The 25,584-nt window shown below is 36.0% G+C and overlaps 2 protein-coding genes and 1 pseudogene across 4 annotated transcripts; 2 read left to right on the top strand and 1 right to left on the bottom strand.

The window, feature by feature from the left end:
• Positions 1-4,030: 4,030 nt before the first annotated feature.
• Positions 4,031-4,676, top strand: LOC110107132 (annotated as a pseudogene).
• A 427-nt stretch (positions 4,677-5,103) lies between these two features.
• Positions 5,104-9,630, top strand: LOC110107141 (protein argonaute 4B). The gene is made up of 5 exons (XM_028700083.1): positions 5,104-5,227; positions 5,326-5,399; positions 5,531-5,625; positions 5,732-5,763; positions 9,414-9,630. The coding sequence occupies exons 2-5, from the start codon at positions 5,376-5,378 to the stop codon at positions 9,584-9,586; spliced, it is 324 nt and encodes a 107-aa protein (XP_028555916.1). The 5' UTR covers positions 5,104-5,227; positions 5,326-5,375; the 3' UTR covers positions 9,587-9,630.
• A 2,397-nt stretch (positions 9,631-12,027) lies between these two features.
• LOC110107123 (la-related protein 1A) lies at positions 12,028-24,578 on the bottom strand. Of its 3 annotated transcripts, none has more exons than XM_028700094.1 (15): positions 23,969-24,578; positions 22,512-23,091; positions 22,198-22,381; positions 21,928-22,018; positions 21,740-21,811; positions 21,365-21,632; positions 21,033-21,255; positions 16,809-16,887; positions 15,314-15,418; positions 14,734-15,062; positions 14,495-14,638; positions 14,352-14,415; positions 13,163-13,308; positions 12,967-13,071; positions 12,028-12,494 (listed from the first exon to the last, which is right to left on the bottom strand). In XM_028700094.1, exons 1-15 carry the CDS (start codon positions 24,305-24,307, stop codon positions 12,278-12,280), a joined length of 2,946 nt encoding a protein of 981 aa, XP_028555927.1. In that variant the 5' UTR covers positions 24,308-24,578; the 3' UTR covers positions 12,028-12,277. The 3 variants fall into 3 exon arrangements, with proteins under 3 accessions (XP_028555927.1, XP_020692947.1, XP_020692948.1); XM_020837288.2 differs by having other exon boundaries at positions 14,734-15,071; positions 23,969-24,577; XM_020837289.2 differs by having other exon boundaries at positions 14,734-15,071; positions 16,809-16,884; positions 23,969-24,576.
• Positions 24,579-25,584: the final 1,006 nt, after the last annotated feature.

Below are 25,584 nucleotides of genomic sequence, written 5' to 3'. Positions count from 1 at the left end.
TAAACTCGTAAGGATTTTTTTTTTTTAGAGGAGAAACAAGAAAATACAACCATTCAAAATGAAGCAGGAGCAGTCATTCATCTTTCAAGATAACAATATGTTTATATCTAAATATATCTGAGCTCTCACGTGATCATTCCCTCTTTCTTACAAAAGAGAAATGAATCTCTTTGCTCTCAATTTCAACAATCAGGCAATAGGGTGTTAAAAATATCCCATAGCATAAGAATACCAAACATCCAATAAAAAATCCAGCAAATCCTAAATCTCGGGTCATATGGAAAACAAGAAACGACAAAACCGAATGTTCCCAATCTCTCAATTAATATGAACCGAAAGCTTCAATTTATTCATATTGGTAAAATGTTTCAAACAATTAAATCTCATTCTACAAAAACCTTGCTCAAAGAAGATCACAAGGACCTTACCACCTCAAAACTCATGCAATCCGATTTAAAGAAAAACCTCCCAGATTTTATATCAAGAAAACTTTCAAAACACAAACCCCAACAAAGCATAAGCATGAAATCTAACTCCATTGCTCTTTTTGGCATTTTATCAAACATTTAGTATGCTATATTTATAACATTTCATGAAGCAAATCAAGATGGAAATCGTCATTTCACAAATCACAAAATTTCATGAGATTCATACTTTGCTGAAATCATTAAAAAAAAAACTAACTAAGATTAGATGAAATTTTGGAGTGAAAGAGCAATCACCTGAAACACTCATACATGACAAATGAAGAAAAGATGATTCACTACTCTGTTGGATTTTGAGAAGGCCGGCCAATGTGTGAAGGAGGGGGAAGAAGAGTAGGAGGAGAAGAAGGGGGAAAAGGGAGGTCGGCAGTTGGAGACGTGCAAAACCGAGAGAGACTGAGAGAGATGGTCCGAGAGCTGGAGTCCCTCCCTCGAGCGAGCCCTTCCTCTTCATTTTTTTTTTTTTGAACCCGAGAGAAAAAACAACGGCTAGATAGACGATAAGGGCAAGAGTTAAATGCTTGTTACTGCCGAATAAGAGAAATTGCCCTTTTAAAAAAAAAAATATTCCAAACCTACTCGCATCAATGAGCCTGATTAGATTCAAAATTAAACTTAAGTTGAGCTTAATTTGGTTTGACTCGAGCATATTTAAGTTCGACTAACCCCGACATGATTTATTTAGCTAGGTCAAACTCAAGTTGATGCCGATTCAAGTTGAATCAAGCCTGACGAGGTTCAAATAAATTAATCTAGCCTAACCGAAAATAATTGGGTCTAATTCGACTCAATTCGAGCTGATTCGAGCTCGAATTGGACTCGACGGGGCTTAATTAAATCAATTAAAGGCCCTCGAGGGCGAGCTAAAATTGAGGTCAACAGGTGAGAGCTTAGATATTTAAAGAATCTTAGAGCACTATCCAACCACTATTGTCAAAATACTACCATTGGATCGCTAATGACCCAACCAGCACTATCAAACTACCACAATTGGACCACCACCTTATGACCACTTTCGCCGAATTTTTGCCTCCTTACTATCATCTCCCAACTACATTCTTTGACTATTATTGCCAGACTACAGTCTCCCGTCCACTGTAGTCAATTATAGTCGCCTAACCACTTTCGTCTGACTAAAGTCCCCCAACCACCCTTACCTAACTACGGTTTTCCAACCACGGACCAACATCAACTATGTTGTCACATCCCAAGTCCGGAAATCGGTACACCCCGATAACACGGGCTGCGATGAAAGAATATAAATATATGTGATGAGGACATCCGATCGTGGTAAGTTTATCAGAGAAGAGGCCGAGATCTACGACCATGATTGGACCACTTTATTTTTTAGTTATTATTTGTATTTGATTTATTTATGCATTTTCTCTTTTTAACCCTCACTTGAGGGAGTAGGTTTATGTGACCCCAGGGGGCACTTTGGTCTTTAGAGTTGTTATTATATTTTGGCTATTTATAGCCCCCCTTCTCCTCTTTGGAGGATTATGAGAAGAAAAATTCTGCACTTGGTGTTTGAGAGCTTTAGAGTTGTTGTGAGAGTTGAAGTCCCTATGTGAGGGCAACGTACTATCCATCAGCCGCATGAAGTGTCTAGGCTCGTGGTTCGTTTCCTTCCCCATCTTCTTCTTCTTATTTCTCCTAGTCGCCGCCCCATCCTCCTTTCTTTTTCCCTGGGCCGAAATTCCCCACCTAAACCCTAAACCGACCCCCACGTTTCCCCTTCTTCCCTTGGCTGAACTCCACCCCACACCCTAGGCTGACCCCCATCCAACCATCGGCCCCACCTCCCTTTCCTAAGCCGCCGACCATCAACCCTCCTCTTGGATCCAAATTCATCCAAGCATTTATTACTTTTCTAAATTAGCTCATTATAAATTTGGAAGTTCAATTAATTCAAATTTGAAATTTCTTCCTTAAATAAAATGAGTTATCTTAGGAAGGTTCCTCCAATCAAGGCCATTTAAATTTGAGTTTAAATTAAAGAGATAATTGTATTCTTTTTTAATTTAATTTGGCTTAGATTGGCAACTCATTTAAGCCCATTAATTCCCTCAAATCTACATTAAATCATGTGAACCCCTCCCCTTCCTCTCTTGGCCACCCCCTCCTCTCTCCTCATATACTTATGAGATCCATTAAAGCTCCCCAATCAATCCATCAATTCCCTATCTAATTTTTCATTTCTAATGGAATTGAGCATATTTGCCCCTATTCCCCCCCTCCCAAAAAAAAAAAAAAATTAAATTTGAATTCAAATTTCCCATTCATCTCCACCAATTAAAGCTGGAATTAAATTTCATATTGATTTGATGTTATAATTTACTGATTTACGTGATTCACTGATTGGAAGTTATAAGGAGATGATTACTATGCCAACGGGAAAGAGTGACGACTTTGTTTACTGACATTGGTTTACTGATACCAATACGATACTGAAAAAATGTTGCTTAAATCAGGACTTTTTACTTGTTTAGTGTGACTATTAGCATACATGTTGTTGAGGCATTATTATTATTATTGTACAAATTTATTTTTACTATAGGAATTTACTGTTATTATATTATTTTATTGTTTTTTGCCACTGGACTATTTCTATTACCGATATAAATATTGATATTGTTTGATATTATTAATTCTTTGTACTGATATTAAACGTGCAACATAATAAGCATGTAATATACTGAGCATGTAATTTATTGGATAGTATGTGTACACTCTTATATAATGTTACTGCATTAATATGATTCAGATAGTTTTTACTGATAATTTGGTTTTATCGCTTTATATGTTTTCTCTATTGATTTAAAGTAATAATACGACGACTGCTTTAGTGATTCGACACCCGTATTGTTTATCGAATTCTCTATTGTACTGTTTTACTGACTTTCGTACCATATTGTTTTATCGTTTACAAACTTTACTACTATTGAATGTGAGTTTTACTTTTCAACATTTATTCAATGATCATTTAAATACTACTGCTATGATTTGATCATCGACATGCATATTGCTCATTTACCATGCTTTGAGTTCAGTTTTAGGTTGGTGACCTGCTGGGCTCTTGAGCTCATTATATATGTTTAAATAATTTCAAGTCAAGGCTAGGGAGTATGAGCAAGAGAATGACCAGGATCCTTTAGGTTCAGGTTTTTGTTATTTTAGCTATTGTTTTATACTCATGACAAAGTAGTTGTACTATGACTGTATTGATCCTGAATAGTATGTATGATTTTTTAAAAATAAATATAGATGTATACGGTGATGTTTTGATTAATAGTTTTATTTTTTTTACTATTTATATTAATAAAAGAAATTAGCTAGCTCTTGTTGTATAAATTAAAAGAGACAAATAATTATTCAAATTAGATTCTTAGGCATCACAACACTTACTATAATTCCTAATGCTAGCATCAAGATTTATATTGGATTTCCTCTCGCTCTTGCGCCTCCTATTAAACCCTAGAGCTTTTTACTCTCATCGGTTGTTCAGAAATTTAGGGTTTGCGTAGAAATTCATCGAAAGCACCATGTTGGTCTACCAGGATATACTCTCTGGTGATGAGCTTCTGTCAGACTCATTCCCAGCTACATAAATTGAAAATGGCACGCTGTTGGAAGTTCAAGGAAAGTGGGTAGTCCAAGGTGCTATAACTGTTGATATTGGCTCAAACCCTTCAGCTGATGGTGCTGATGAAGGTGAGGTTGTAGATGACCAAGCTATTAAGGTGGTCGATATTGTTGACACCTTCCATCTTCAGGAGCAACCTGCTTTCGATAAGAAGCAGTTTGTCACCTTTATGAAACGCTATATCAAGAATCAAACAGCCAAATCAGATGTGGAGAAGCAAAACTTATTCAAAAAACATATCGAGTCTGCCACTAAATTTCTGCTTTCAAAGCTCGACAACTTGCAATTCTTCGTGGGTTGCATGAGGATGGAGGTTTGGTCTTCGCTTACTACAAGGAAGGTGCTACTGATCCAACATTCTTATACTTTGCTTATGGACTAAAGGAGATCAAATGCTGAATGATTATCTTTCACCTCTCCTGTGTTGTTGTACATCCAGTCTTTATATTTATTTGATGTTGCTTTTGGAAATTTTGTTTTGACTTTTGACGTTGATTGTTTGGATATGCCGCACTCATTTTTGTCTTTTAAACTCGTAATTGTGTTCTTAAAAAAGAAAAAAAAAAAAGATTTATATTGGATTTCTTCATATAAGATCTCCTCTCTTTAAAGAAAAATGGCTAAACAAATCACAGACAATCTCCTTAAGACAACTCCAATGCTCCAAGGCTCTCCCAAATTCCATCATAAACTTCATTCTCTACATTTATGCTTGCTATAGTGTACCAACACATTCTCCCATTACAAAGAAAGACATCATTTAAAGTTGATTAAATATACTAGTAAAATCATTTCAACTAGATCACGCCTTGTGGTTTTTTTTCTTTTTGGATTTTTCTCATAAAAACTCTAATCTCTCTTTTAATTCTTCTTTAATCTGTGTAGGATTTCCATACAAAATTAAGGCATTAAATACTATCTCTATTGTTTATAAAAATTTTGGCACATAACAATTATGTTTTTGTTTCTCTTATTAATTAGGCTTGCAAATTTCTTGACGAACAATGGTTTCCAAAGATTACATTGATAATTGCACAGAAAAGACACCACACGAAGTTTTTCTTAGCTGGTGGATCTCCTGACAATGTTCCACCTGGTAGGCTTTTCTCATTTTGAATCATCATTGATATTTGGGTTCTATTTTTCTTCTGTAGCTTATCTAACACTGAAAATTGACTTTTTTTCAATTTGTAGGGACTGTTGTTGATAAGCAAGTTTGTCATCCCGGAAACTATAACTTCTACATGTGTTCACAGGCAGGAATGATTGTAAGGTTTAATAATATGTGGTCTTACGTTTATCTTTCTGTTATATAAGTTCTGGCGGTTTGGATCGCCACACTAACTTGTTTCATGCTGAATTTTTGTATTTTTTTTTTTAATCTGTAATTCTGATGCAGGGAACAAGCCGACCAACTCACTACCATATTTTGTTCGATGAAAATGAGTTGAATCCTGATGATCTTCAAGAGCTTGTGCATTCACTTTCATATGTGTATGCTCTGCTGATTCAATCATGATTTTTGTTTCTTTCCAAAACTAAATAATTGTGGACTGAATAAACAGATGTTGATTCTATATGATTTTTTGGCTTTTTTCAGATATCAAAGAAGCACTACCGCAATCTCAGTAGGTATATTTCATGCACATCTTACAATGTTGGCATCATTTTAGTTTCAAGAATTGAAATTTTTATTAGGTCCGGTGTCCTAACGCAGCTCTACGTTCGGACGCTAGTAAAATGGTGTCACGTGCTCTTACTCATTATCACGCGGCCCGACGACCCGACCCGGACCGAACCCGGGATTGTTATGTATTGGCTGATTTGTGCAGACCGGGGTATTGCTCGATATTGCTCAGCAATAACGAGAAATATCATTATGTCAAGACCAATACCGAGCATTACCCCGATTTTGTTAGGTATTGCTCGGTATTGCTTTGTATTGCTAGGTATTGGTCTTGACAGAGCGGTATTTCTCGTTATTGTCAAGCAATACCTAGTAATACCCGAACATAGCAATACCGGGTTCCGGTCGTGGTTGAGTAGTCGGGCCTCACGGTAAAGAGTAAGAGCACATGGCAACATGTTATTGGCCTCCGGATGTAGAGCTACGTCCGGTGTCCGGACCTAATAATTGTTCCAAGAATTGAGGCTTATTCTTCCCTTAGGCTTAAATTTTTTTAATAGAACTTGTGAAACTCGTAGGTTTTACTTTTTCTTTTCAAAACTAAATGATTGTTGGCTGAATCCAATGTGACCCGATGAATTTCAATAGAGGTCTAGAAATACTTGGGAGATAAAGGAATTTTTTTACTTACAAAATTTTTAACATTATTTTAAATACAAAAGATGTCAGATGAGTGGAGAAGTGTGTTGATTTCTATTTTTAAAAATAAAGGTGATGCACAAGAGTGTGTGAATTATAAAAAAATTAAGTTAATGTGTCATACTTTAAAACTATAGGAGAGAATCATTGAGCATAGGATACAGGTTGATATTAATGTTTTTCAAAATCAATTTGCATTCATGCCAGGTATGCCTACTATAGAAGCTACGCATTTACTAAGATGCTTGATGCAGAAGTATAGAGAGAATAAGGGTGATCTATATATGATTGATACGTCCTCAAAAAATTATCTTGATCTGCCACGAATCTCGATGCAAAATCAAGTTGGAAACTTCCAAAATTAAAATTGGGATCATCCGAACTCCGATTTCAGCAGACTTACAGTCAAACTGAACGTCTCAGAAATACGAACCCAACGACACTAAATTCAACCCAATCCGAACCCAAACAGATCCAAATCAAGGGTTAAAAGTGTTGTTGGAAGGTTCAAACCACAATTTGGGTTACCAAACGGTTTCGAAACATGACGTGCTTATAGTCGAATCGAGCGGCTCGATAACACAAATCCAACGAGCCCACGATCTCTAAATTTCGACATCATTAAGACCATCAAATGTCTGACGAAGGGTACACGATCAAGGGATTCAATATCGGTCGTCCATCCAACCATTCCCCATTTACCCTTGATCTCTCACCTATTTACAGGCCATGTCATTCCAAAAATCTATAAATAGACCCCTCATTTCTCTTGAAATGGGGACCAAAGCAAGAAGAGAAGGAAGAAGAGAAGGAAGAAGCTCCTCCCCCACCATCGCCAGACTTCCGTCGGACCACCACTTGAGGCCCTCACCTCCGCCGGACCACTGTCTGACGTTGTTGCTCCGCCGGACCACCACTTGAGGCCTTCACCTCTGCCAGACCACCGCCTGACGTTGTTAATACGCCGGACCACCACTTGAAGCCCTCACTTCCGCTGGACCACCACTTGAGGCCCCTCACCTTCCCCGGACCACCACCTGAGACCCTCGCCTTCGTCGGACCACCACCTGAGGCCCTCGCCTTCACCGGATCACCACTTGAAGCTCTGAGCTCCACCGGGCCACCACTTCAGACCCTCACCTCCGCCGGACCACCGCCTGACGTTGTTGCTCCGCCAGACCACTACTTGAAGCCCTCACCTCCGCCGGACCACTGCTTTGCTGGACCACCACTTGAGGCCCAGACTTCTGTCGGGCCAAAAAAAAAATAGATGTTTTGTTCCGCTGCATTTGATGTTTCATAGTAGCTCTGTGTGTCTGTTTTTGAGTTGAATTATTTGGAAGAATCAGTTCCGAAGCAAATTCTAAAGCCAGATCCTGGTCAGTCAGTTTGTTCGTTTCGGTCGCGACCCGGTGCGAGCGGGATCCGTCCCAGATCGGGTCGGGTCGTGACATTGATGCCCAGACTTCTCCTGCCGACTACGGTTCTTCCAACCTCCGTCGCCCACTATAGTCCTTCCGACCTCCATAAACAGACAACGGACTTTCTGACCTCGGTCTCCTGCCAACTACGATCGTTCAGACCTCTCTCTCCTGCCGAATACGGTCCTTCCAACCTCCGTCAACAGACAACAGCCTTTCTGACCCCGGTCTCCTGCCGACTATGGTCCTTTCGATCTCCGTCGCCTACTATGGTCCTTCCGACCTCAATCAACAAACAACGGTCTTTCTGATCGCGGTCTCCTGCCGACTACGGTTCTTCCGACCTCCATCGCCTAATATGATCCTTTCGACCTCCATCACCAGACAACGGTCTTTCTGCCCCCGATCTCCTACCAACTACGGTCTTTCGGACCTCTGTCTCCTACCGACTATTATCTTTCCGACCTTCATCACCTACAATGGCCCTTCCAACCAAACAAACATGTCTATGTTAATTATTGTAACTCCCACCATGTAATGTGCTCTATATGACGTACATTTGTAACATCAAGCCAAGGCCTTCTCCATAAGAAGGGCCTCATTTGTAATCGACTGCAAATATTAGTGGATTCATTCAAATTGGGCCAGACCCTACAGTTTTTCCGCCTTTTCAAAGGTTTCCATGTAAAAACTCTGGTGTCTCTTATGAACACTACACCCTCTCTCTCTTATATGATTGTGTGCTGGATCTTCGTACAATGTTAAGATGTTAAACTATATATTTCTCTACCGCCGTGAATACTCCAGGACACAACAATAATATTTATTAATTTAGAGAAAACATATGTTAAAGTTCCAAGAGAAGTGCTATGGAGAGTTCTAAAATAGAAAGGGATTAATAATACTTATATTAACCCATTAAGGATATGCATGCATAATGCATGAGCTGGTAGTTGTATTCAAACACAAGGTGGTTTCACTATGTATTTTTCTATTTCAGTTGGATTACATCAATAACCAGCATTAAGCTCATATCTTTTTGCTTTAATCATGAATATTTTTACTAAACATTTGCAAAAGGATGTACCCTCGTGTATGCATTTTGAGAGGGAGTTAAAGGTAAACATAATTTATGGAGGTCAACCTTAGAGTTTAAAGGTTTTCGTTTGAGTAGATCTAAAACTAAATACATAGTATAATTTTAGCTGTAATAGATCCAATTGAGGGATTGTGATTTGTGACTTTAGGTGATCAAGTCATTAATAAAAGTACACGTTTTAAATATCTTAGGTCTATTGCTCAGAGTGATCATCAAATAGATTGGGATCTTATTAGCAGAATTCAAGTAAGATGCATGTCCCTAGATTAGATTGGTTTTGTGGACTAATGCGAGATTGCTAAAGCATGTGAGTATTGAACTTAATAAAGCCTTTTTAGAGGAATCGTCCTGTTCCATGTTTTCATTCTTCCACTACAATTCATATTTTTTTCTGCTGATACAAGTTTTTTTTTTGTTTGTAATCTTCTCTCTTCAGTGGCACCAATTTACTATGCCCATCTTGCAGCTTCACAGGCAGCCACGTTCATAAAATTTGAAGAGTCTGAAACTTCCTCAAGTCAACAAGAAATTGCAGCACCTGGTACAGTACCAGTTCCTGAGCTTCCTATACTTCATGAGAATGTTAGGAATTCCATGTTCTTTTGTTAGGAAGAACTGACAACTCTTTTTTTTTTTTATGGTATAAATTATAAAGAAGTTACACAAACAAAATAGTGAGGAAATTTTTCAAATTTTATGATTGTAAATAGATTCATTTCTTTCATTTTAAGAAGATGAATACATGATTGTACTTAATCGTCTGGGAATTCGGAAAGATTAGATTATACTTAATCGTCTTTTTCACCTTTTTCAGAGATTAAATATTGTTGCGTGCTAGAATATACGCGGCAGTAGAGTTAGGAAATATTCGTCTTAGCGTTGCACGAGTATTCCGCACACAAACAGAAAAGATAAAATGAACACCAAGGTTTTTACGTGGAAAACCCGAAAGAGGGAAAAAACCACGGGGCCTCGCCCAGTTGCAAAGTTCCACTAGTATTTGTTTGAAGTACAAAGGTTGATCCGTCTTACAAATCAAGACAATCAATTTCTCACAAAGTTCTGCAAATTCCCGGCTTTTCCCGAAAATCCGGCAAAGTTCCGGCGTCTTTAGGCGGCAGGAAGAGCTCCGGCGGTGGTCGAGGAGGAGAGGAATCGCCTTTTCCCCTTTTCCTTCTTCTTCTCTTCTTCTTCTCTCTTCACTTGAGTCCCTTTGGTGTAGAATGAGGGCTCTATTTATAGTTTTTCTGGAGTGGCATAGCCCGTAAATAGGCGTGAGATCAAGGGCGAATTGGGAGTGTTTTGAATGGACGGCCGAAATCGAATCCTTTGATCATGCGCCGTTCGTTGGGCATTTGAATGCCTTAATGATGTCGGAATTTGGCGATCTTGGGCTCGTTGGATTCATCTCGTCGAGCCGTTCGATTTGAGTATAAGCTCGTCAAAATCGGATATCGTTTGGCAACTCAAATTGCGGTTTGAACCTTCCAACAGCGCTTTGAGCCCTCGATTCGGACTCATTTGGGCTCGGATTGGGTCGAATTAGGTGTCGTTGGATTCGTATTTCCGAGACGCTCAGTTTGCCTATAAGCTCGCTGAAATCGGAGTTCGGGTGCTCCCAAAATTAATTTTTTAAGTTTCCAACTAGCTTTTGCCTCGAGATTCCAACTAGCTTTTGCCTCGAGATTCCAACTAGCTTTTGCCTCGAGATTCGTGCCTGATCAAACTAATTTTATGATGACGTATCAAATATAATTGTTAAATAATGGCTTAGATGTGTATGAAGTTGTCCCACTGATTGGCTGATTAACTATTAAAGGTTTATTTGGAATAATTTTTTGATTATTTTATTTTTTTAATTGAAATAATAATTTTATTTTATTATTATTATTTCCTTATTTTTATAATGAAAATTTTTTATTTTCTGTAATCATAAAAATAAATTTATTTTATCTACAACAGATTTTATTAAATGCTACAGCTGCTGCATTTATCAGTTAAATATATTAATGAGCTAAGCCCAAGCGGTTTGAGGCTATTTTTTTAATCAGAAACTTTTATTTGGTTCGGACACTTGACGTAGTTCTATATCCGGACGCTAATAATGTCGCCACGTGCTCTTACTCTTTACAGAGCAACTTGACGACCCCGACCCGGTATTGCTATGTATTGGCTGATTTGTGCAAACCGGGGTATTGCTCGGTATTGGTCGGCAATAACGAGAAATATCGCTCTCTCAAGTCTAATACCAAGCAATACCGAGCAAGCCATGATTTTGCTAGGTATTGCTCAATATTGCTAGGTATTGCTCAGTATTGGTCTTGACATAGCGGTATTTCCCGTTATTGTTAAGCAATACCTAGCAATACCGAACAATACCTAGCAATACACAAACATAGCAATATCGGGTTCCGTTCCGTTCCGGATCGTCGGACTACACGGTAAAAAATAAGAAAACGTGACATGTTATTAACGTCCGGGTGTAGAGCTCTGTCAGGTGTCCTGACCTAATAATTGTTCTTTAACCAGGCTGTTAAACTCTTCTAGTAATTGACGCTCCTAACATCCCGTTTTGCCACATAATTCTGCTTAGAGAAGCGTCTATATTTGATAGAAAATCACTATCAGCTGCATGGATTTTCATATCCCGTTTTGCCACATTATTCTAACACCGCCATTTCAGAAAAAAGAAATTTTCATCCACATGGAGAAATTATTTTATACGAATCATCTAATCAAAATGCACCACATCAACGATACCGAATACCGTCCGAAAACCAATCAAAATGCATCATGTCAACAATACCGAATGTCGTCTGAAAACCGGAAGCAAAATGACGTCCGGAGACCAACTAGAATACATCGTGTCAATGATACCAAACAATGTCAAGACCGCAATACCAAGCAAAAGAATGACATGACGCATTTTGATTGATCTCTGAACGGTTCGGCATCCATACAGAATAATTAATCATGTGCAGGAGCACGATTACATCACCCACTATGCAACAATCATGAATACAAAAACATAGTAGAAGAAAATAAACTTGTGCACCGAATATCATGACCTAATTTAATAAACTCTATTATTAGTCAATATCTGGAATTCCGAATACACATTATTTTTTTCCTTTTTCCTTCTCTCTCCCTGAATTATGTACAAATATAGGATTGAGGGAAAAAAAACAATTCCAATCCAGCCATAATACCATTAGCAGAGGACAAAAATGCACAGCAATGGCACCATAATCCCTCTCCCCTCGCAACAAAATTTTTTTTTTCCCCTTCGGAAGAATCATCTCAGCACAATTCAGGGCCATTACAGTTCTCACTTGAACTGCAATCCTCAACAGCAGTGCTGCTGCAGTTACCACTGTTCTCTTTGTTCAAAACCAGCTTTTCTGCCTTATCTTTGGCCTTAAAATCTTCAAGGGTTCGGTATTCTTCCCTTAGCAGCCTATCCAGCTCAGAATACATCTTTAACGGTTTATTCTGATCTCGGTAACGGTGGAAAGCCCTGCCATGTAAATACACCAAAACCAAAACAACTTGTAAGAATTCTTGTGCGAGAATGAATAGAAAAGAAATTTACCCTTTCAAAATTAAAGTTTGAGGCCTCATTTGGTTACTCAGCACCTTTCCTAAAAGATAATTTTAAAAATGTTGTTTGAGATAATGGAGTTTTATAACGGAGAAGTTAATATCAGAAAGCTTTGAAAATAATACAAAAACAACGGCATTCGAAAGGTAGTTTTATCAAACAAATAAATTTTTTCTGCTTTGCCGTTGTCAGACGGAAAAAGCAATAAAAACGGACAAACAAACGAGCCCTAAATGAGCTTGTTTTGAATGAGAATTAGGAAAAAAATTTGGCTTGGGATTATATAATATAATTGTTTATTAATTCTCATTCTGTCTAAAGTTTGGTTAGGCTATGCTATAGGAGTCAGCAAATAAAAAAATTGGCTTGCAAGAGCATTAAGGATTACCAATATTTTTCAAGACCGTAAAGATTGCCTTTGTGGTAGAATTCTAGAGTAAGCCGCTCGAAATCAACGTACAAATCTTCCCGGAACTGCTTCTCTAACCCATAACTGGAGGAAATAAAAGAAAGAAAGTCATATATGTGGGCTCGTTAACAAGAGTGATTGATTGCACGGTGTGAGCGCAATATAAAGGGAATACCTGTAAAATCTGAAAAGACATTCCAGACCATAATAATACTTTGCAGCTGCATCTTCCAGTGCAAGCTTACGAAATTCATTGTACATATTCTCGTGAAACATGTCTCTCAGGAAATAGGACCAAAACCGGTAGAGCGAGTTCATTTCCTGAATGCAGTATTATTATGCAACCAAAAAGAAAAATCATTAAATATGTCTATGATGACAACAAAAACAACTACATCGAGCCTTTGTCCTACTATGTGGGGTCGGCTGCGTGAATCCTTTTTCGCCATTGTGTTCTGTTAAAAGTCAAATTCTCGTTTAAATCTAATAAGGAATGATCATTTCTAATATTTTCTAACCAAGTATTTTTAGGTCTACCTCTACCTTTCTTAAGGTAAGTCAAATCTAATACCTCTACTTTCCTAACTGGGTTATCGGAAGGCCGCCGTTTTATGTAACCAAACCATCTAAGGCGACTCTCTCTCTAATCTTATCTTACACTGGTGCTACTCCAACCTTTTTGCGTATATGCTCATTTTGTATCCTATCTCTAAGGGTAAAGCCACTCATCCACCTGAGCATCCTCGTCTCTGCAACACTTAACTTACTATTAGATTGGAGTATGAAATAAGAAAAAAATTTATGACTTTAAAGTTTAGAAAAAATATGTCAGGTTGTGATTCTAGTAGCGCATGAATGTTTAAAATCCATCCCATGAAGAACCCATTTCCACGAAAAAGGAATTTTGAAATAAACATAATATTTACCTGAAAAAATTTGCTCTGGATATATTAACCTTAACAGAATACGTCTCAAAATATTTAAATTTATTTTGGGATCAATACAACATAAACATTTATTAATTCTATTGGTATTATATACTCATCTCAAAATAAAACAGCTTTGAAATCAATCCACCCAATTTTTTTTCTGCCATTAAGTACAAATTAACAAAGCTAAACAAAAAAAAAACACTTCATTAATTTACCAGCATTACAAAAAGATTATGCTGCACAGATCAAAAATTTAAAATAACGTATTCCAACAAATTGACACCAAGAGAAAATATAAAAAGCAAGAATAACCTGATTACCACGTGATCTTATCAACAATGCATAGATGAAGTGCAAATATGGATATATAATAAATCCTTATTTTCTTAGTAAGAAGAATTCAAAATACAAGCCCTAAAAATGTTAACATACCTCACTGCAGCCAATCCCCAACTTCTTTCGCTCATTAAGACAACGTTTGTAGAATTTATGATATCTACATAAAAAGTTGACCAAATTATAAAAGTAAAATAAATTAACCTTATGTAAGAAACTTCAATGATGCAGCCAATTACTTCTGATGCTTGAACCCGTTCTCCTCCAATAGTTGATGACTTGGATGTGCAAACTGGGGGAAAGATTTTGGCGTGGAACCCACAGGAGAGCTGATACCGGCAAGGTTTCCATGGGGAGAGCCACTTAATTTTGATTGCAACAAGCTACAAATCATAATACATGAAATATAACAATGAAAAGCTCCAATCAAAAATGACAAATCCAATACTAAATTCACTTTCTGAAAAGTAGTACCCACCCAGAATTTTCAGGTGGTGTTGAACCAAAGAAAAATCCGATCGAACTGCTTGGCGGGCTTTCCGACACAATACCATGGCGATTTCGTCCATTTCCATATAGTTTATAATTACCGGGGAATAACCGTTGCTTTTGTGATGGGTGTGACTTACTGCCTTTATTTTGCCGCCTTCGAGAATTAGCATGTCCTCCCTCTTCTAAGCCATTATTTCCAGCAATGTTTGCATTGGGTTTAGAAATCTGAGAAGACTGCCCCATGTTTGAGCATCTAGATTCACCTTCTCTAATATCAGGCCTTGAATTATTTGTAAGACCAGTAGATTGCATGCCCTGCAGTTCCTGATAATCACACGATTATAAAAAATTATTTCCCATAAGATTTCATCCACCTGGATGAAAGCGGATTATATATCATAACAATGGAATAACATCCAAGTTTGGCCTATGTAGTTGATGAGCCACAGAGATCCATCAAATGGTCCATTTTTCATGCAACAGCAGTGTTGTTTCTGCCTTCATAATGTAATACAGCATTACACGTATGGATGATAGCCTCCTTAAAGTAGGAAAATAGTTCTCACCTGCTCATAAAAATAGAGCCCATCATTGATTGTTGTGGCATGTTCATTTGATATGGGATCTGCTTTTGTCAAGCCAGATATTTCATCTTTATCTATCCTGATATCCTGCAAGTAGTTAGATCGGACAAAAAAAGCATTCCTCTGAGAGATAATTAATCAGAAGTATATGAGTAGAAACTAGAAGAACAAAGCTCAGCCGAAAAAAAAAAATAATTCTACAAAATAAAATTAAACACTGACATTGTCAGGTCTCAAATCCTAGATGAGATAAATGGATGGTTGCATTAGCTAGTCGACAGCCAGCATAAAACTTGTCGAATAATCATGACATGAATCATTTAATACATGTGTTAATGCTAGGGCGTTCCCTGGAAGCACAGCGACAAGTGAGCAAGGGTCGATGCACCGGCGCCATAGTACAATGTTAAATAGGTAAGAGTTCCCACATCATCGACAGATGTGAGCAAAGAAGTTAGTCCATGAAACTAAAATTATGATAGAAGCTTGGAATATAAGTTCTCTTACAAGCAAATAAATGAAATAAATAGATATTATGATCCATAGGAAGATAAATATTCTTTGCATTTAGGAAACTAAATGGGGAGAGAAGGCTAAGGAGATTGATATTTTAGGATTTCAACTATGGTACTCTGGTATGAGTCGTACTAGAAATGGTGTGTGTGAATATAAATAAAAGATTGAAGAATAATGTTATAAAAATTAATACAATTGGAGATAGAATTATAGCTTTAAAGATTTTTTATTAATGCATCTGGCTTGTTATGTGATAGAAAAGTCCCTCTCAAACTTAAGAGAAAATTCTATAAGATGGTAGTGAGACCTGCAATGGTTTATGGTACAGAATGTTAGTCATTAGAAGAGAAGCATAATATTAAGTTAAGTAATGTTGAGATAAGGATGCTCAGGTGGATGAGTGGCTTTACTCTTAAATACAGGATACGAAATGAGAATATATGTGAAAAGGTTGGAGTAGCTAGAGTAGAAGATAATTAGAGAGAGTCACCTTAGATGGTTTGGTCACATAAAATAGCGGCCTGCCAATGACCCGGTTAGGAAAGTGGATGTATTAGATTTGACTTATATTAAGAAAGGTACAGGTAGACTTAAAAAGACTCAGTTAGAAAATATTAGAAATGACCTTTCTTTATTAGATTTATATGAGAAGCTGGCCCTTAACATGTCACAATGAAGAAACATAATATGTAGCCGACCCCACAGTGGGATAAAGGATTGTTGTTGTTGTTATTGCTGCTCATAATAAAATTATGAGATTTATAAACTACAATAGCAATACAAGCATAAATTCTATAGATGCACCATAAAGTGTCCATCAAGCTAAATTGAAGCCTTGAAAACTAACATATTCATCTTGCTACTTATGCGTTGAAATGCTGTAGCAGCTCTAGTTTCAAGCTGATTATTTGTGTATAATTCATGTTAACATAAGCCTTGGTTATGATGATGGACATGATACCTTAATTTGGGTGACTATAATGAGCCTCTGAACATCTTGATCATTAACGTCTGGCTCATCTTCCTCATCTTCAATCCTGCTAAGATGAGTAAACTACCTTAAACAAGTTTGAAGTGTGGTGGAATATAATAATCCATGGCAAGCATGTTAAAAAGTGCTTGCGATGAAATTAAGAAAAGCAAACCACTTCAAAATTAATAACTTAACAAGATAGAAGGGCAAAATGTGTATATCTAGACCCTCAGAATGTCATATCCACACCGCAATAGGTAATAACAAGATAGTATTCCACTCCTTAATTTTGATTGCAATATAGATTAAAAATAATTTATGACAGAAATTATTCTCATTTTATAAAATTTAATTACGCCCCCATGCAGTGGGATTAAGGTTGATGTTCTTAATGTTGTAGAAATTTAGATATTCAATAAATTTAATCTCAAGACAGTAAGAGAACACAAAGACGCATGATAATGCATTTTAGTATTGACAGTTCTTAATTGTTTATGACAGATAACAACCAAACATTATAATGAATCATTCATACTTGTATCTATTAAATATTTCATTCATAATCCATGTAAAATAATAGTTTTGAGGGTTCTGGAACATGAATGCTGAAGTTAAATGAAATTAAGCTTTAATACAAATTGCAGTATTTTATAGCACCTTTTTTATTTAAGGTTCTGTTTGGATGAGTAAAGTGAAGGCAATGACGCAAAATATATAGGTAATTGGCTGATTATGAATAAATAATCATTGATATGAGATTTTCAAGTTATTTTGCATTTTTATGAACTCAAATTCACAGCACCCAAACAGATCCTTGTTTTGTATTAATGGAGGATATCAAATATTGGTTATCAGAACTTGCGTTTATGGAAGATGATGTTATCAGATGTATGTAAGAGAATATCATACAAAATTAAACATGAATTCTATAAAACACCAATTAGCATGGCTGTGATAAGGATTTGACGAAGGAATTAAAAGTCTTATAGTCAAGAGTGGCAGATACAATAGAAAAAGAATGTTAAGATTGATATGTCATAAAATTATGAAGGAAACAACAACAACATCAAGCCTTTACTCCACTACGTGGGATCGGCTACATGAATCCTTTTTTTTTCCATTGTGTCATATTAAAAGTCAAATTCTCATTTAAATCTAATAAAGAAAAATATATCACGAAGAGATACACTAAAAAATAGTGCAGTAGAAAATAGATTTGCAGCCATGTTTGGCAATGCTTTCAATTGCTTCGCTTCGCCAAAAGTTGACATCAAAATACTAATTTGTGAAAAAGAGCATGCTCCAAAAAGTAATATACAGCATGTGCACCTTTGGCATAACAATGGGCAACACACTGACAGAGCACCTTGTTCATCCATATAAGAAGGATAGGGACAATGTTATTTAGCATGAAGCAAACAGCAAACTATAACAAAGCACTACCAAACAAAGGCAAATTTTCACAATAAAGACATGTACCTTGAAGCCATTATTCTCAGGACAACGAGAATAGCAAAAGAATTTCATCTGGTTCAGTATATAAAGTGTGGTCTACTGAAAGTCTAAAACCAACTGGCGCACTGTTACTCTAATTCAAGGTTTGAATGATTCTCTACAACGCTCATACAATTCCAAACAATTAAATCAAGTCAGCATTGCCAAAGATAATAGTTCCTCATTGCAATTGGATAACGAAATCCATTCTGGGAGGAAAACGAGTGTAAAAGCAGCAAGCCAAAAAAAAAGGAAAATAAGCAAGGAAAAGCTACTCCGATTAATCATGCTTGGGATTGCTTCCAATCAATCATGCTTAATCATGCTTGTAATAAGAGGAAAAGAAAAGACATGTTATTTGACAGGAACCACAACACAACCATCCAAAGATGCTCTGAATTGCAATTCTTAGGAAGCCGAGAATTCAATTGTGATGATTGGATCTAAAATCATAAATACCTAACAAGATAACCACTGTTACCCAATACTAAATCTTTCAAATTGAATCTTAGTAGGAAATGGGCTATATTCAATAAAGTTGAATAAAGTTTCTCAAATGATGCGGAAAAATATAGGAAATTGTAGGAGAAAATTGGGGTATTATATTTCCTCCAGGATTTCAACTGCAATTTGGATGAAGCTTGAGGAAAAAATTACTCATAATGAAGCATTCCCTACAAGTAGAAACTCTTTTACCGAAGAAAGGTGAGAAGATAGCCAAAAGTAAGTAAAAATGAGCTAAACGCCAAACTTTATTAAATTTCCAAAGCTCAAAACTTGCTGGTTCCACGTAAGTGGCCACTTATAAGAAAAACGTAAGCCAAAACTCTGAGCACAAAAAAAGGTGTGGTTTATGCACCATCACAAATCATGTCATACCCGTGATCAAAGCTAGGAGATACATGGAAACTAAAAAAATTAGAAGCCTAAATTGTAGAGGAACAAACCAAACGGCCCAAATTGCAAAGAAAAATATAACCAAGTCTTTTGACTTCGCATTTGAAGAAAAATGGAGACACTTCAACTACTTCATCAGCAAATAGCCAAAAACTGAAAAAATGAGACATTCAAGATTCAAGAGGATGATGTAATAAATATTATAATTATTTAAATAAAAAGTAAATGATATAAATTTATAACTAAAAAGAAATTTAGTTCATATATAAACTTAAATAAATTATTACAAATTTATATTACATTTAATATAAATTATCATAAATTATTGTTAATTTATGATATATTAAAATTTACAATCAAATTAATACTAAATTCACATTATAATTTTGCATCTATGAATCATTCATGTTAGATTATTTATGATTAATAAATAGATAAAACTTAATTATTAATAATGTATATTTAAAAAAAACTAAAATAAAATAGACAAACAATTAAATATAATTAAGCAACAAAAAAATTATTATTCTCATCATTAAAATATGTTTGAAAATATATAACATATGTGTTTTGACATAAAAAAAATTCAACTAAGCTATTTAGTTCCATATCACTTAAGAGTTTTATTCTATTTTGCTTATATATTTTTATTTGTTTGCATGTGTTTTGTTGAGAGCTAACTTGGGATGGTGGGATCATATGTGTATGTTTTGTTGGAGCTTAGTAGATAAAAAATTATTACAAAAATTTAGGCTTATTATAAAATTAAAAAATACCATATTTAATTAAATTATTAAGTTTAATATTTAATTAAACATTGTATATTTTAATTTCTTTAATTATTTAATTATGACATCAATTGAACCAGTTGGTTCTTCAAAACTAGGATCAATTCAACGATTAGACGATTAAACTGGTGATTCAAACTGGTTGTATGTTAGGCCTGTTTGTAAGTCAAACCAAATCAGCCACATGATCAATTCACGGTTGAACAGAACGAACCAACCGGTCCTGCCCAATTTTTAAAACCATGAGAAATTATGCAATGAGAACTAGCAAAGCATCATCCAACAAAAACACTGTCGTTTGCCTTTTCACCAATAAACATGGGCATATGATAAATGCACTTCAAGTGCAAATTATATTTAAATTCTAAGTCATGACCTTTCAGTACATGCATAAATACGGTAAGAGTATGAACTAAACATTAGAAACAATCACAAAAAGCATAAAAAATAAAAACTATGCCTAAAAATCATTTGGCAGTTCACGTTGATCCAAAGTTTCCACTAATTTCTCCTCAAAGAGGCTATCTTTGCAACAAATGGGAAACTTTACAATTTTTTCAATGATGTTTTATCTGCATCGTCAACTTGTTAGTAGTTGCTGTTCAATTAATTTGTCATTGTGGATAAAAGTACTTGTATTTTCAACATCATTGAGATGGTCTGAGTGAACACAAGGGGAATTGTTTCAAGAACATGACTACTGTGCAATATTCACTTATTTTTTAAATTATCCTTAATTTTTCTTACACGAGAATAAGCATTAAAAGATACATAAAAAAGTCACGAGAAAAAAAAACAGTTGAATAATGCGGAGGTGTAAAGCATTATGCTACTTTGGCATAAGCTACCATGGAAATAATACTAAGGCTTCGTTTGGGACAACTTTCTTATTTCTTTTTAAATCAGCTTTCTAATACAAAAATTTCTAATTAAAAATTTTTTACAAGAAAGCTACTTTGGAGAGCAGTAAGAAAGTTGTCTCAAACGAAGCCTAAAAAAATTATCAACACAAAAAAGCAGTATCAAATGGTACCTCTTCTGTAAAGAATGATGGTCCTTCTGGATTGCTTTGTGTTCTAATTCCATTTCTTCATCAAGCCAGAAAGTACTCTGGTCCCCTGAAAAGTTGGAAGACGGGTGGACAAAACTAGTTGACGAGCTTCTGAGATTTGGCATGTGACACTTTTCAGCTACTTCCTTTTCATCCTCAAATTCAAAGCTAGCACCATTGGAAGGACAAGACATTTGCCGAGAATCTTCAGAAATGAGATATTTTGTTACCAAGAGGAAATGTTATGCCATCTATAGCAGCCTCTAGGGAAGAAATATGATCATTAATTATAAATATGATAAAGAAAAGTTTACCAAACTCATCTGTTGCCATAGTCTGAACTTCAACAGTGTTGCTTACAAAACTTTTGTCATTAGCTTTTTCTTTAGAATGGCCATACTCTGAGAGCAAGAAATTGTATTCCTCGTTACAGTTTCCTTTTGAGCTACTATCCTCGTTAACCCTGTCCCCTCCATGATCATTGTTTTTCAGATTGTTATCCACCAATGGTCTGCTATCACCAGACTGAGATTTTGACCTATGAATCCATTTCAACCAATCTGTTCGTCTAATCTTCTCATCCTACACAAAGTCATAATAATTTGATTAGAAAATAATTTTCATTGTTTCAGAATATATGGTCATAAACATCGAAGTTCAAAACAACAGATCAAAACAACAAAGCAAACCTGAACTTCGATAATGTTAGAACTTCGTAAGCAATCTAAAATCAACGGTATGCTAGTCGTCATTTTCTTAAGCTGAAGGAAATTATGAGAAAAACAATATAGTTAGAGGTTAATTCAGACAATTATAGGATACAAAATAGATGCCTATGGCGCCTCATACAAGCAATCTGCATATAGTTAAAGCATACCCTTTTGAAGTCTGCAATTCTCGATATAGAGACCCATCCTTGCTCATCCAGCAAGCCTAGCAGAAATGTGTCATGCTGTAGATTTTCATCACTGCACAAAATAAAGCATTTTTTTTATAATTGTGGAAGAACTAGGAGAGGGACAGCTACTGATCAAGAAAACATCATATTGCAAACTTCAAAGTTGGCATTCATAAGAAAAGGCAAAAGATTGTCGATATGGTGAATTAGCCATGATTAAAAAAATGTAAATTAAGAAAAAAGACTCACCTGAAATAATATTCAATTTGCTTCAATATATTAGCCCTTAAGGTTTGTTCCTCTGGTGGCAGAAAAGTAACAGCAGCAGCAGGAGCAGGAGAAAGTGGTGGCGGTATTAGTGAAATTAAATGAGGGGGGCCCCTGCTGAAATCTAAAGGGCCAGCAGGGTAAAAACAGACGGGTTGAGGAGCACCTGTATTTCAGGTAAAATCAGTAAAAATAAAGAAATAACAGGATTAAAGGGTAAAAATTAAACAAGCTAGCATACAAAAACAATGGCAAATCAAATCAAAAAGAAAGTTTCACGTATTTTAAGAAAATACCATGGTAACCAGGCCCACCAATAAAACCTGAGGTTGGACCAAAATAAGCTGAAACTGGCCTGACAAACGTCCTTGGTCCGATGCCCTGGGGCATATTCATGCTGTCTCTAGGATTAAAAGGTCGTTGTGTGCGCCATGCTTGATTGAAACGGTTTGTAGGCTCTTGCCCATTATTTGGACGGTAAACATTGTTAGCATTTTGGGGGCGCCAGGAATTGAAATCTCGTCGTGGTGGCACTTGAAAATTTCTATTATTCTCAATCCCGCCAACTTGACTGTTCATAGCATAGGGTGGCACTGAGACATCAACTCTAGAATTTACAATCCGGTGATCACTTCGAAAGGGTGGAGGAAAAGCCTGATAAGCGTGTTCTGGGACAATAAGAGATGGTGGAGGTACAATGGGATATGACATCGGTGGAACTAGCGGCTGGGGTAATGGAAAAGGACCAGGAAATGAAGTAGGTCCATTTGCAGGGCCATTACGCCTAGGGACAGCGTTATGAGGACGAACAGGTGGATGTCTATTTGAAGGATTGCTACTTCCAAATCCATCAGATCTCCGTTGGCCAGCTGATCCCTGAAAGTAAACATCTTTTAAGCATCAAACCCAAATCCATTAAAATCACTACTGAATCAAAATAAATGGCAATACGTAATTCCTAGGAAACACATGATTTGTGCAAATATATCCATTTAGATTTACTTGATTAGGTTAGGTTGTAGTATATATAGTGTCAATGATGAGCTACATGAAATTATTGAAAATTATTAACAGGTTCATCAATATTCTCAGTATAAAAGATTAACTAATTGTAATAATTGCAGAACAATAGAGTTGTTCATCGAGAAAAGCAGCTTAGCCTAAAGTTCCTGATGCATTGCATGAGAACGCATATTAACAATAACAATGATTGTAATATTAAAAAATCTCCTTTATGACTAGTTCACCTGCTCGTCCGCTTACAAAGATGTATCCACAGATTGATCGCAACATGTATGGGCACACAATATATTATTCAAAAAGCTTGGTTTTATATAGCATGACTAGAAGAAAAACGTATGGTGATTTGTAACCAACATAAAGCATATATCGTGAACAGATATATTTTCCTATTCAAAATATTTAATCTTTAATATCTTTAAGAAAGAAAAATGAACTGAGAATAAACTGACCAGCAGAAGACGTTGTGCACATAGATTAGACAAAATGCTCTGGGCAGCCGGAGGAACATTAAAAATATTACAACTTCAATTTTAATACTCATATACCAGCAAATTAAATGAATTAAACCTCAGTGCAAAAACATTGTGGGGAAATTTGATTTTACTGCATCCAGCAGCATAATCTAGATTTGTTTGTTTAAAAAACAGATTGCCAAATAACTTAAATGAATCTTCTAAGCTTTTCTCTTTTAGGGGAAATCATGGCATTAGTAAACCAGAAAAAAAAAAACCTGCATGTGTGGAGCAGGGTTCGCTGGCGGTCCATTTCTCGGAACCGGGCCTGCATTAGTTGCTGCAACCTGAGGCGGCGTTGCCTGCCCTCCACCCGCTTCAACAGCGCCATGCGGCTTTGAATCCCCCAGAGCCGGCCACGCATCTGCACCAATAAGTTGACTCTCCGACTTCCTTGCCTCTCCCGCCACCGGCGCCACCAACGTCGACGACGCCGGCTTCTTCCAAGCCGATTTCGACCCGCCTTTCCCCTTCTTCCTCTCTTCCTTTCCAGAAACAAGGCCTTCCTCCGCGCCCACCGGAAAGGAAATGTCGTCGGAGGCGTCTCCGCTCTCCATCGCCGCGGCGTTCAAAAAAATTTCTTGAGGTCGGTCCGTACCTGAATGTCTACGATATTGCGGGGCTCGTAACCGTCTTTGTCATCGAAAGGATCAGGGAATGGGATTAGGGTTTTGCGTGGTGATGAAGGCGGGATTAGGGTTTTTGGAAGGGGAAAATGACCGAGGGAGAAGAAAGAGAATCCACGAGGCAACTTAAAAACGTTTGCCGGAGAGGGCCCAAAAAGCGGGCTCGTGCCCACGTCTTTGCGGTTTCATTTGTGCGGTTAATTTTTTAAGAGAAAGTTATGCTCACTTCCATGGGAGAACCTCAACCAACTTTCTCTATATTCGAGCATGAGCCGGACGAACCGCTATTCAATTTATGCTAAATTTATATAAAAAATAATTTAAATTATATTTATAAATAAGTAATTGTATTTACCTAAACATTTTTCTAAAAAAAAATTATTGAAATGATAAATAATATATTATAAATATGTTAACTTCGATAAATTGTATTTTTATTTAACTAACAGTTGATATTAGTGATAATAAAAAAAAGTCTAAATGGTCATTTGAATATCTTTAATCTTTCTTTTTAAATTATTTTATTTGTTACATTTTTATATCATAAAATAAAATAAAATATGCATTTAAAATTTTATATATGTATTTTTTAATATATGTACAATATTTGACTCTTATTTAAAATACATTATAGTTTTTATTAGCATACCTTATTTCTACACAATCAATGTTACTCGGTTTCGACAAGATGGTGAGATCTTTGTGACTTTCTGTCTGTTTTTATGATGATCCTTTGTGATTATCTGGCACGATTTTTATCCAATAACTCCTTAAAATGTAATATCGCCACTCCATTAAGTTCTTTTTTTGAAACTCATATTTATTTCATATTTATACAATTATTTTATTGTGGTCAAGTCTTATAATTTAATTTGAAATGATTGCATGTTTTAAATATTCTACTCATAATCTTTCGAATAAAAATAATATACAAACAAAAGAAATTTTTCATTTTCATATCCTCAAAACATTTATATTTCATTTCAAAAGGATAATTTATACTAATTATGAATATATCTTTCAAATCACCTAACTCTAATATATTTTCATTGTTATAAAAAATGAACAAAAAAATAAAAGAAATATGAATCTTCAAAATTTCATCTGTTTCACTCTATTAGGTCTTTACTCTTCCTTGATATCATAAAAAATCATATAACGAACAGACACATAGCAGGTCACCAAAATCTACCATTACACCTAATATA

This window comes from Dendrobium catenatum, unplaced genomic scaffold (genome assembly GCF_001605985.2).
Source record: "Dendrobium catenatum unplaced genomic scaffold, ASM160598v2 fragScaff_scaffold_1448, whole genome shotgun sequence".
Classification (NCBI taxonomy): domain Eukaryota; kingdom Viridiplantae; phylum Streptophyta; class Magnoliopsida; order Asparagales; family Orchidaceae; genus Dendrobium; species Dendrobium catenatum.
The sequence above is the reverse complement of the archived record's forward strand: the minus strand, read 5'-3'. Positions and strand labels throughout refer to the sequence as shown.